Source organism: Perca fluviatilis, chromosome 6 (assembly GCF_010015445.1).
Source record: "Perca fluviatilis chromosome 6, GENO_Pfluv_1.0, whole genome shotgun sequence".
Lineage (NCBI taxonomy): Eukaryota > Metazoa > Chordata > Actinopteri > Perciformes > Percidae > Perca > Perca fluviatilis.
In genome coordinates this window covers 2,982,421-2,995,763 of record NC_053117.1, presented here as the reverse complement: position 1 = coordinate 2,995,763, position 13,343 = coordinate 2,982,421, and the positions used below count along the sequence as shown (strand labels likewise).

The 13,343-nt window shown below is 40.2% G+C and overlaps 1 protein-coding gene across 4 annotated transcripts in view; it reads right to left on the bottom strand.

The window, feature by feature from the left end:
* Nucleotides 1-2,725: 2,725 nt before the first annotated feature.
* nsmfb (NMDA receptor synaptonuclear signaling and neuronal migration factor b) overlaps nucleotides 2,726-13,343 on the bottom strand; it is a 55,010-nt gene continuing 44,392 nt past the window's right edge. For all 4 annotated transcript variants that reach the window (XM_039804432.1, XM_039804429.1, XM_039804430.1 and 1 more), the window contains 3 exons: nucleotides 12,629-12,731; nucleotides 8,925-9,000; nucleotides 2,726-7,638 (listed from right to left, as the gene is read on the bottom strand). In XM_039804432.1, coding sequence (XP_039660366.1) covers nucleotides 7,541-7,638; nucleotides 8,925-9,000; nucleotides 12,629-12,731 — 277 coding nt within the window. In that variant the 3' untranslated portion in view covers nucleotides 2,726-7,540. The remainder of the gene's footprint in view (nucleotides 7,639-8,924; nucleotides 9,001-12,628; nucleotides 12,732-13,343) is intronic.

Below are 13,343 nucleotides of genomic sequence, written 5' to 3'. Positions count from 1 at the left end.
TTAGACAGGACTAGACAGGGGGGTGAAGGAGGGGGCACTCATCATTGGGATTGTAATAAGACCATCATCCAGCCACATGAGGCCAGTAAAGGAGCAGAAGGCCCAGGAGGAAGACGCTGGAAAGTGAAGTGCCCTGTGTGGCTGCTGATTAATGCTGGGGAGCAATACAAACAGGGCTCTGGGCTTATTTGATTGTAGAGGTAGGGGAGAATATTGCATTCTTTAAGCCCTTTGCTGTTTATCTTTTCAGTATTTGTATGAGTGGTTAGGACTATAACTGTGTACATTGTGATGCTTACATAACCTTTGCATTACTGCAGGTTTTCTCTGAAGTCCTGTGGGCATGCATCCGCTGGTACTTTCTGCAAAGTTAGATTAATTAGTTTTTTGTTGCAGTCTGGAAATGTAAAATACACAGTTACAGCATCGGCAGTTACTGCTGTCCAGTGAAGGGCTTCAGAGCAGACTGTGGCTCCACGAGAGATGCATGAATAACTTTGTATCACTTGTAAATATAAAAGAATGTAGATTGAGTCACAATAGTTGAAGTTATGTGACTGATATGTGAATTAAAATTATTTTTCCAAGCTTAACGCTTAAATACGCAATAATTGCATATGTGAATTAAAATGATTTTTCCAAGCTTAAAGCTTAAATACCCAATAATTACGTATAGCTGGAACAGGGAGGCAAATAGTCTAGCTTAGCATAAACACTGAGTGCAGGGGGAAACAGCTAGCCTGGCTGTCTTCTGAAATCATCAGTACAGAAATACATGTATCTGTTCTCAAACACAGTTTGTGGTTTGTGGTAACACAGTCTCCTGATGTCAAGTTGTCACAATAAGATTGCCAGGTTTGGTATTAGTGTGTGTACAGATACAGGGACCTCTACTAAAAGCTCACAGACGCGTGTGGCATAGTTACACACAAGTATTGTACGGATGGATGAATAGTTTCTTCTTTTAAAGCTACTTAAGTGGAAATGTGTTAAAGTGTTATTACGGGCTAAACACAAAAAAAGACACTGGTGCATCTGATGAAACTATCCTTTGTGTTATTTTAAATGTGTACCTATACAGGATCTTTGAATCTGAATTAGATCCATTTTGTGATTGGAGCATGTGATTGGATTTCACTGTGAAAGCTTTTAAGCATTCACATATGAAATTCAAGTCAAGCTTAAACTTGCTTCAAAGAATTGACAGCACACTGCCCCAGAAGCCTGCAGCAAGTCAGTTAAATGTAATATGATCATGTTATTCTTTGTCCATCTCTCAGATCAATGCCTAGCTCCTGGACAAAATATCCATGATGGAATTAAGTCATTGTAAAGATTTTATTCTAGATTAATAACCATCATATAACTCTATTAAAGTCTAATATTGTAGATGTTATTAGTTATTGCTTATTAGAACACAAATATGATGATTTGTGTTTAACTGCATTACAATCTATGAAACACACACACTTCCATGGACAAAATGAAATGAACTTTTCCAAGACTATCCTTATGAAGCATTGATTGAATTTTTGATTGTGTGAATGTGTGATGAACCACAGTGGAAATTCCATTTGAGAAGCGCTGTGGGGCAAAGTGCAGCAGAATTTAAAGCCTGTCCTTTGACAGAATCCATCACATCTGCTCTGTGACCGGCTTGAATGAGAGCTGTCAGTGAAGAGGAGGTCCTGACAGGAGGGTTGAAGATTAGGGCTGCAGTAATTTGAGTTGTACTTTACTACAGCCTTTGACAGGGAGTCAACTCCCCCAGTCAGGAAGATACAGCGTAGCCTCCAGCTTCAATCAGAGATATGTGTGGGGAACAAAACACCTTGCAGAGGAAAGGATTTGCTTTGCACATTTCTGGTTGCATATGTCTATAGTCCAGTATATACAGTATATAGTATAATTACACCACTCACCACACTCTCAATTAGTATAGGAGTTGTGCAGTGTGCTAAATAAATAAATAAATAACTGTATTTGTCAGTGTGTAAGTATATGAGAAGGTTTCAGATATAAACATGTCAGGAATTACTGTTTAGGCTTGTTACACTAATAGCATAAAATATTATCAGCAGTGGAAAGTAGCCTTACAATACTATGGAGTATTTTTCATTTTCTCCTACTTTATACTTCTACTCCACTACAATTCAGAGTCAAGTAATTTATTATATCATAATATTATGAATAAATGATGATATGGCTATTAAAGTGGATAAAGATGAGACTTTAAGTCCCATGGTGAAATTCACAAGCCACGTCAAACTTCTGCGGTTATTTTGGTGAAAGTAACTCAAAGGAACTCAAAAATATTGTAAAGCATTACATTTCAGAGACAGTAATATTGTAATATAACTAATTACTCTGAAATCCTAGTAACTATAATCTATAATGTATTACATTTTGGAAGTACTGTGCCCAACTCTGTTCATGTGGCAGTGATTCTTAAGAACTGGAACTGGACTGGTTTAAAATGTGACTCTTTGTTTTTTTTAACTTATGAAAAGTCTGGTTATGGCTATCAAGTCATGCTGTGGAAAACATTTTCAGTCACTGTCACAGTAGGGTTATGCAGATATGGATTGGACCTGAATGCAGAAAGCAGGATAATTTCAGTGATTTATTTTTTGAAAGCTCACAGTGATCAAGATTTCAAATGGTAGTAACCATTTCCACTGTATTCATGCCATCACTCGATCAATAACACAATAGAAACATGCTGTGTAGAGCTAAGGTTTAATGTAAATAAAGTTTTAAAAACAATAGTTTTCCTCACAGGTTATTACCAACATTGTGCAATGCAACAACATTTCTTTGCTAGAAGTTCAGATACAATAGTTTGGATTAAAGTTCCATTATCTATTCTAAGGAAGAACCCAAAAGCTCAGGGAAGCTACCCATATATATTCTTAACATTTCCTAGCATCAAAGGCCCCAGACACACAGTAAAATGAATTGCTATTATACCTTCCATAATAAACTAGACTTTATTCATGAAGACACATGTTGAACCTTTGAGCCTTATTATAACATCTATCACTCCCACAGATCTCTAATGTGTGTTAGTCTAGGAAGGCTTTTTCAAAATGTAATGCTCAGTTAGATGACTTAGAAGTTGATGCAAAGTGAAACAGACGTTACATGAACACATTATTTTCCCCTATTCCCAAAATACAACCACAGCCTGACTGGAGATATCAGGGCAATCAATCCATCACCGTCATCACACTCAATCACACTCCCAACTGAGCCCTGGCAACCTTCACGGAAACCAGCGAGAGCAGCGGGGAGGCCACAGCAATGCTTATTAATAATTTCAACAGGGGGTCTCATTGATGACATTTTCATCTGGAAAATAACAGGAGAGCGGAGGCGTTCATGGGTCAATCTCTCCATTTGTGTAATTGTGCTCTCAGGAAATGGAAATGGCTGCCTCAGTGAGCCAGCATGACGAGTCCAACTCGCTCGCCTAACTCCAGTGTTCATGCTAATATGAATACAAGTCATTAAAGAGCCTCTTGACATCTGAGTTATCTCTTTGTGGCTGAGAATTTTCTGCTGTCTCAAAGTTGCCGTCACCCAATAAATTGCCAAGACTGTCCTGGTATGACTCTCTGAGGTTAACTCTGCTCAACTCCTTTAATGTTACCAAAACATGATACCAGGTAGATGACATGATGGTAGGTCTCGTGCTTTCTCCAATGCTCTTCCACCGTAGGGATCAGCACGGAGCTCCAAATGGATCAAATGACTGGATATTAGAGGGGGTGCCCGTCTTGATGAACCCACAAAGAAATATCCCCCACCTCTGTGATTCCTCTCAGCTGGAGGTTTTTAGCCTTTTTTAGCTCATTGTTTTGGTTTTCTGGCAAACAAATTCCACTCCAATTAACCTACGTTCCAGCAAAGCAAGAGCTGTAATCTATAGGTATTATTACAGACTAACACAATACCTTGCACTTTATTCCCTATCATGTACATTTTACAAATATAACCATACAGAACTATTCATACACAGTTATTGCTACAGAAGAAATGTTTGGAGAGTAGCATGAAGCAAAATCATGAATGTACAGCAATGACAAAGATTCAATCCTACCTTTAGGCAAAGATAAATTTGAGGTTCACTGTCACATGTTTTAATGTTTGAGAAATATGTCTCAGGGCTACAATGCATGAGCAAAAAGAAAAAGGAATGTTCTCTATGATTTTTACATGAATGGACATTTCCTACCTTTTGAGGTTGGTACATATGCTAAGAAACAAGCAAGATTACAACAAGAGTGGCAGCAGCTACTGGCCAAATGTAATTGTACAAATGTAATATAAAACAGCATAACATTTCAAATAAAAGCCAGTATTCCAATCAAATCTTGTCTAACATACTGTGTATTGTCTAAGCTGTTAACAGGAATGACCACAGTTAATGTGACAGTAATCTTGTGATATTTGCTACTTCGTGGCACAGCGATGAGTTGACTGCAAAACCAGCACATACCCAAATCATAATTTACAGTAATACAATAATTCACACCCAGAAAACAACAACAGCCTGCTGTTATAATGCTGAGGACAGTTTTAAAGTTGCCTGGTCCTTCCTCCTCACTTAACAGACTTCAGTCCAAAAACCAAGGCAGTCAGGATAAAACTGTGTCAGCTTTCATTTGACACAAAGCACACTGTAAAAACATTTGTACTATAAAACAGTGTTCTAAATGCAGTACTACTAGAGCCTATATAATGCTTTTTTGGATTTTCTCCGTCTTTTAGTGTGTGATATACTGTATAGTTGTTTGTGTATGGAACAGATGTATGTATGAAGTACAAAACACATTTCCCTCCAAATGGAACTTTGTCTCCCCCATACAGCACTTTTTCTCAACTGTCTGAAACATCTCACCCACATACCTGTTTGAAATTCCTCCAATAGTGATGTCACTGATGGAGAAAGCAGCCCAGTTTTACATCTGTTCTGCCCAAAGGTGCTGCCTGAGCACCGCCCGCCCACTGGCTTTTCAGGAGGGCGGGGCCAAGAGCTCAGACAGAGTGTTTTAGGTGGAGGAGCTGCAGCAATGGCAGTATGAGAAACATTAAAGCATGTATAACCTATTCTAGTAGACACCAAGAATACAAATATGATGCTGAAAAGAAGTATGACAGCGGCTCTTTGCTAGCATGTTTTACATCCTTACTTGATGTAAGGAGAGAACTCCAATGCTTTCATGTCCCAGTTTGGACCACAGCGCTCCTTTTAGAGACCCCATGTCCTCATGGATGCATTAAGATTAATAGTGTTGTCATCTGAATCCATAAAATGTTCCAATGCAAATAACCCTTCTTCCAGCTCAGCTGACTGCATGGCTCAAGAAGCAACAACAACACAAGACATGAATGTCCACGTCAGCAGTGACAGGGCTCAGTCAGCCATGTCTTCACTCATTTACAGTGTGCAGGGAAGCGTGGATATAAATGTAGGAAGCATATGTGGAGGAATGACACGTACAGTATAGTTGAAATTCCTCCCCTGAATCACTCCTTCACTTTCATATAAATTAAACATTGATGATGTGTTCATAAACCTATCTTTGCAAACACATCTGCAGAAAGATATAAATTCAACAATAATTCAACAATAATTCATCAATAGAATACATGGCCACCTCAGCACAAGCTTGAGACGGAGCAATGTAATGTCACTCCTCCTATCTGACGATACATAATCAGTACTGATCCCAGCAATTACACTGTTCCAAATGGGAAGTAAGCTTTAAAAACATGTACTGTCAGTGTAGAGTAACTTTATGCAGCAGTTACGTATTTATCATTAGTGTAAATATACTTTATAATGAGTGTACATATTGTTGCTCTTTACAGTACAATTGGGGTAGCACTTGCTTTGAAAAAATGCAAAGACTTTGGAATAAATACAGCTCAGGCCATTACTGCAGCCTGTGAGGAGACATGTGGCCAGTGTGTGTTCAGTCCACGTGAAGATCAGTTCCCTTCAACGATCTTATCAGGGTTCTCTGCCTGTGCAACATGTTGGGGTTCAGAGTTTGAAAGACATGGGCATTTACCAGGCAGGGAGGGTGATAAAAAGATGCTGTCCAGTTGCATTGTGTGGAATGTAGATGATGATCCAGTGCTTTTGGAGTTTGTGGGGATTAAAAGTCAGGTTATATATTATTTTTCTAACGATAATGGAAGTGCAGGACTAGATTGCTTTGAGTTAACATTTCCACTCTAGAGAACGTATCCTGATGTTTAAAATGGGTATGGAAAGGACTGTTTGGCGACACAGACCATCATATTGTGATATTCACTGAAATGCTAAAAGCACTATATTAAAACTGTAGACTTGGTAGAGAAGGAAAAACAAAAATGAAACCCTCTCCTTTGCTACTTTGAGTGATTCAAGTTCAGTAAATTCAGTAAAAATAAAGTATAATAATAAATTGTAATTTACTCAAAAAAAATGTGAGTAAATCTAGTGTTGAAATAAATGCAGTTTACTGTATGTATGCTATCAGCATGTATTTCTGTCTACATCATGGTGTAGAGAGTCTGCTGTCATAGTCTCCACCTGCAACAGAGGTGACAAACTGCAAGTACACTATGGACACAGGGTCAAATGTAATGCTGAAATGTTCTGAAACATGCACGGATACATCAGTCTGTTTGGCTACAGTTGACTTGAAAGACTAAGAAAATATAGAAAACCTCCGCTCTTCACACACACACATTAAAATATGACATCCCCCGACAGTCAGGACTGTCACTGAGGACGACGCTGTGTGGACTGTGAAGGCCTTGAATTCTGATCTACAGTATGTTGCCTACAGTGAGTACAATTCTTAGTATCAAACAAGATATATAACCTGAGTTAATACAACAGTCCGTACGAAATACTAATACATATATTTTAAGTTTAAAAAAGTTGTGTTTAATAGACAACTCTCAATTTGAATAGGACTAATTAAAAGTCTAGATTTTCACACGTGAGCATGGATAGAGATGCTGGAAATCTATTCTCTAAGGCTCCAGTAAGCACTTGTTTTTTTACATATAAGCTCTAATTTCCTCACCTGACAAAGAAAATACTCCCTTCCTTATCAGCCTCTATCTTAAAACAACAGATAGGTTGGCTAAAGGCAAAAAAACGAGAAAGAACGAGTTCCTTCTGTTCTCAGCTGTCCCTCTTTGATCCTCTCTGAACCAGGGTCTTCTGACACATCTAGGCTAGAATGATGAGTCCCTTGCTTCTCGTGCTTTTTCTTGTCCCTCTCTTTCTCTTTTCTCTGAGAGATAGGCAGAAAGTGAAAATGGATAAGGGAGAAAAAGTAGACCGCTGGCTGAATCTACAGGGCCACCCTATCGCTTCATAGGGGAACAAAAGACCCAACTGTCCTGCTGCTCCAGCTCTGCCACAGAGCCCGTCTAGGGGCCTCTCGGGACCCTTCGACCAGAGGCCCTGTCACCGTACAGGAAGCCCAGGCATGAGATAACCGGCCGACAAGCCAACACAACGTGCATCAGGTCACAAGAGGTCGTCGTAGTCCAGCAGCTTGGAGTGCTGGCGGCTTTTCCACAGGCGGAACAGACGGAAGTCAAAGTACGTCTCGATCATCTCTTTGCCTGCAGCCAGAGGACGACACAGAAAAGACAGGATTACTAATGTTTGTGTTTGTGTAAGTGTATGTTAGAGACAAAAATAAAACAAATTAAATAAATTGAATGAAAATAAAATGATGGCTAAATGTACGATTAGAATATTGGCCTGAACCATAAGCTGTATAAATAGAATGGAAGTAGCAGCAATGACGTCAGATTAGTTTGTGAACTGTTTGAAGGCTCCAGTTAACATTTTGGATGTCGCCATCTTGGTTTTTTGAAGCCAGAAGTGACCATATTTTGACAAGAATGTGTAGCCGGGGAGGATAACACAGTCTACCCACGTAGCCCACTGGGCGGTAACTACTATGTCACTTCCTGAATCCCTGTGGGTTGGGAACACGTTATCATGGTGCACATAACCTGCTGGAAAAACTGAGCAACTTGTCCCACGGGTGCTGGTGACAAAATCCCTCATTAAATATGTACATTGAAGCGATACTGTCGTTAAAGACCCGCTGATCGCTGTCCGATTCTCTGATATGAATGACCGCATTGCATTGTGGGATATGGGCCCTGAATGCGCCCCGCTTAGTGGAGTGTTTTGTGCACACTGTAATATTTCACTGCTTATAAGGCCGACATAATATCATTCAAATAAAGTAATGAATACCATGATAACATCTAAACTCTAAAGGCTTCTCTGCTGTAGCCCGACTGGCAGAAAGAATCATTCTGTGAACATGAAAGATGCTTCCCATTGAAATATATTAGTTTAAAAATGTGCTGACCACCACAAAAAAACGGAAAAATCGTGTCCGGGCACACGAATCAAAATAGATTAAATTATGTGACTATTTCACGAACTGCTGTGAGACTGGGCTGGAATTATCCGTGCATCTGTCTGTGCTTACACTGAATATATTTATTTTGTACAGAGATCTCAATGAGACTACCTGTTTTAAATGACGGGTTACACAAAATAGGGAATAATAATAAAAATATTTTAATAATAAAACGATAAGCATTGCATGATGTCGGGAACATGAGTGATGAGTGATGCGTTGAGAGCTCAGCAGAGTTCACACCTGTCTTGTATGTTCCCTAACGTGCTTCCTTCATAGCCGTGATTAATATTAAAGTCCATATTAGCATTCAGTGAGTGAACAGGTGAGGCCCATAGCCACAATCAATACCAACACTGCTTTTTGTGTGTGTGCATGTCGTGGTGCATGCAATAAACCTCTATGTGTAAACAAAGCATGTGTTTGAGCTGGTAACTATTTGAAAATGCGTGTGTAGGGTCTCACCCTCTGCAGACAGCTCTAGAGGGGACTTGAATTCGACCGAGGAGGGTCTCATCAGCTTCTTCAGAGTCTGAATCAGCTGTAGGGCAAGAGGCAGAGACAGAGAGGAAGAGTTACAGAGAGGAATACTTCATTCCAAATGCTATCAGGCATTCTGACATGGAAACAAACCAACCAAGTGGTGATGGTGCAGAGATCTGAGTGCATGCAGAGAGCAGGAGGCCCTGCAGCACTTTGATTCTGCCCATGCAGCACTGCAGCTGAGTCTTTGTGAAAGGTCATTGTGCCACCAGCATGGCAATAGCTGACAATAAATGAAAGGCACTTTTGGTAATGTGTTCTGTCTGTTCAGATGCATATCTGTCAGAATGGATCTGCAGTGGGGTAAGGGCCTGTCAGAGCAGCGAGCTGATGAAGGAACACCTTATCTCACTGGACCTGCCGTTAAAAGCCCATATAGACCTTTGCCTTCTTAATTAGTGAGGTAATGCCACTGGCTGGAATGCTCTGGATGAACCAGTTACTGAGGACACTGATGGCTAAACACGTCTGGGGACAATAAAAGAAGTTTGGTGCTACCCAAACAACAAACCCTGGGTTACCAGCGACCTGAAGGTCCTACTTTAAAGAAAAGGGCCTCCAACGTGTACAAAGAGAATTAAAACAGAGACTTGGAGAGCAAGGACTCGTACAGAAGGAAACTGGAGGAATACGTGCAGAGGATTAGGGCTAGGGATGTCTGGGACTACTAGAACACCTGAATATGTCTACACCTTTTCTTTCCTCTGCACATCAGGTCTACCAGAACACGTCCACGTATCAGGATTGCTTTTAAACTGGACTTTTATTTTACTTGATTGCTGTTCGATTATACTCTTATTATTAATCACTTGATCTTTGCACACTAGTATTTTTGACTGTATCTGGACATTATTCATCTTCAACACCACATGCCTTTATCTTGAACCTTATGTACAACAAGACTGTCAGTCAATATCCTTATCATTTCACTAGTTTTTCTGCTTATTCATTCTTATATATTTTTTTGTGTCATGTTAAGCTGTGTTCATGTATATGTTGTCATTTTAATGTATCTGTGTACATGGAGAACAGCAAGGAACCCAGAACAAAGCCCTGGGGTGTCAATCCTTCACCAGTCGTACAGGTATTTCATCACTACAGAGGTGAGGGCCACTGGGTGGTAGCCATCCAGGCCAGCTTCTCTCCTTCTCTTGGCCACAGAAATGATGTTGGACTTGTTGAAGCATGCTGGTATGACAGGATGAGCCAGTGACAGGCTGAATAGCATTGTGAACACTGACGCTAGTTGGTCAGCAGCACACAGCTTAAGGACCCGCTAACTGATATTGTCTCTAACTGAAATGTGGAAATGGCACACAGCATGTATCTGAGATCCCAAATCACCAGCCTCACTGTGCACCGAGCACTTTATTTGATATTTGTTCTTTGCAAAAGTGTTACGTAGCAAAAACCCAACTGTATCCTTCCATCAGCATGTGCTTTATCTGGAAATCTTAACTACTCCTCCTTCTCCTCCTCCTCCAGCCAGGGTCTGGTCAGCTGGAAATCTGTCTGAACAAATAAAACATGAGCTGGCAGAATGCTCTGATTCCCAAAACTCAATAATATGGTTCCTGTGCCCATGGGTCATCCTCCCTAGCACAGCTATAACGCAGCACCACATCACGACAGGATACGTGACCAATCCACTTTAAATCAGGTTGACACTGCAGACAACTATATTCTGTGGCAGATGTTCATTTTATCTTCTTTCTTTTCAAATGTAAATGTATGTGTTGGCAGTGCAGGCAGGCTGATGGAGCTGTAGGGAGTGATGCAGGGTGGAGTGGAGCGAGCATCATCTGAAGCTAGCTCACTCAGTCTATTAATAGTGGCTCTCCAGCCGAGCCTGCAGGAGTGCAAACAGGCAGAAGCTGTCCCTGTCCAGTCCCTGTGGGACTTCTACATCACAACACAGGCTGTTGGAAATGTGCTACACGCAGCATTTAATACTGTCCATTCTCACATAGTGGCCTTTATTTAGCTGTAGAGGGTATCAGCTGTATTTAAACGAGGCTTATATTATAGAGACATGCCTTTATGTTACTCTGTTTTCATAAGTAGTTCTATTGATTTATTATAAATATGAATTAGGGCTGAACAATTTTGGAAAATATCCTAATTGCGATTTGTTTAACCACTATTGCAATTTAAATGTGATTATTTTGAATCTCTTTATCTGCTGCATTATTTAACAAAGATAAACAATAAATCATTGTATAGTATGACCAGCACAATATTAGATAGATTAAACATAAACTGGTCTTCCTGTCTGACAGACCTGTATGTTATTATAATAATGCAATTAGGAGAAGCATAAATTTATATGAATGACATATTATTCATAAACTACTTCAATCACAGCCACTGATTTGTTGATCGTCCAGCCTTGTAAACATGTAATAATTACCATGACAACATAAAGCACTGACAGCCTGGTGGAAACGTCAGTACAAAAGTCAGTACCAAATCATGCAAACTAAAGTGCAGATTAAACTCTGCCTGTGAACTATACTGGACTTTAAATACTGTATGTATATGTGCACTATGACTATGGCCCTGCCAGTCATAGTGATCCTATGACGTGACCACGTCAGTTGTAGCAGCAAAAATCGCATTTTAACATATCAGCCCTAATATTAATCTAATTCTCTACCACTAAAATACTAACATACCACATGTAACATCATTATCAGGCTCATCAGACCCTCAGATATCATCCTCTGGTGGTTTTTCTCTGTAAGTGTCTGACCGCCCTCACAGCTTTACACTGCATTAAACACTTCATTTCAAGCACGAGGTGAACACAAACATACAGTATGCATCTAATGGCCTTTTACCCACAGTATCCCTGAAATATTAATACAGAACTATAATTCACTCAAGATTTCAGAGGTTTTCGTGAAGTGGGCAGAAGAAGATCTAGAAGTGTTTTCTCAGAACAAAGGTTGAAACAGCAGTAAGCCATCTTAAGAAGCAGTAGTACAGTAGTTCTAGCATCAATATTTCAGTGTGTGGGCATGTTCCTGTGCATATGCTGTATATGTGTGTGTGTGTGTGTGTGTGTGTGTGGGTGCCTGCATATAGTGAGTGTGTATCAGTCTGTGTGGGGGCTGAAGGGTTGTGGCAGGAGGAGCTGTGTGTGTAAATGTGTGAGCGTGTAACTGCAGCAGGGCTGAGTGGGTGTAACTTCATTAAAGGGGTGTCAGGAGTTTTTTTTCTGTCTTTCCAAAGTGCTGCGTGTGTCCTCCCCTGCCTGTGCATGACAGCAGGATCAGAGCTGAAGATAATTTATACGCTCGTCCCTATGATTTATAAGAAAATCACTTCCTTGTATAAAAACTGCTCCCTCCTTTATAATTGCACCGTGCATATGCTAAAATGCTCTGGTGCCTCATTAGAGAGACTGTGTGTGTGTGTGTGTGTGTGTGTGTGTGTGTGTGTGTGTGTGTGTGTGTGTGTGTGTGTGTGTGTGTGTGTGTGTGTGTGTGTGTGTGTGTGTGTGTGTGTGCATATTAGAGATTATGAGTAAGCATGCTGCATGTAGACCTTTAATGTAAACGTGTTCCCTAACTAGTGGGGTCTTATTTGTTGTTACTGCTTGTCATGACACCAAAGAGAAGTACCTTTTCTCCGTTAGCGCTGCCCAACACATAGCAGCCCATGATGTGGATGAGGTTGGGCTTGGGATTGAGTTTACTCATCAGCCTGCTGAGCCGCCGCCAGAACCTGCAGACGTTAACACAAGCAACAAGACATGGCTGAGCGGTTAGAGTCCAAACCGCATAATAGTCACAATTCTGAATACAATGTGGAGGCACTTTATGGTTAGAGATTTCCATCACGTGCTTTATACCAGCTGTACTCATTCAAATGTGAAAGGTAAACCTGAAAGGTTGAACAAAGGAACCATCTATCTTATTCTTAGAAGTTTCGGATACACTTTACTTGTATCTACATAAGAGTGACATGACACTGTCATGAACGTGTCATAAACATTATAAACAAGTCATAAACGTTTATGACATAGCTTCTTTTAGTAAGTGTCATTCGGTTTTTGTCATGACAAGTTAGGGCTAGAGTTATGGTTAGAGTTACGGTTAGGGTTCATGTAGATACCTTCAAGTTAAGTGTTACCAAAGTTTCTAACGGAGCGCGGTTGACAGGAATATATAAGTATCTATAAGTTGCTGCATGTCCAGAATAATTTCTAAACACACACTACAGTATACTGAACATGACTAAGACAACCTCCTCACTTCCTTTCTGTCACTATTTATGCATGAACATTTAAACAGGATAATGCCTGCTCTTTGCCCTGTATCATGATGATGGGTGATA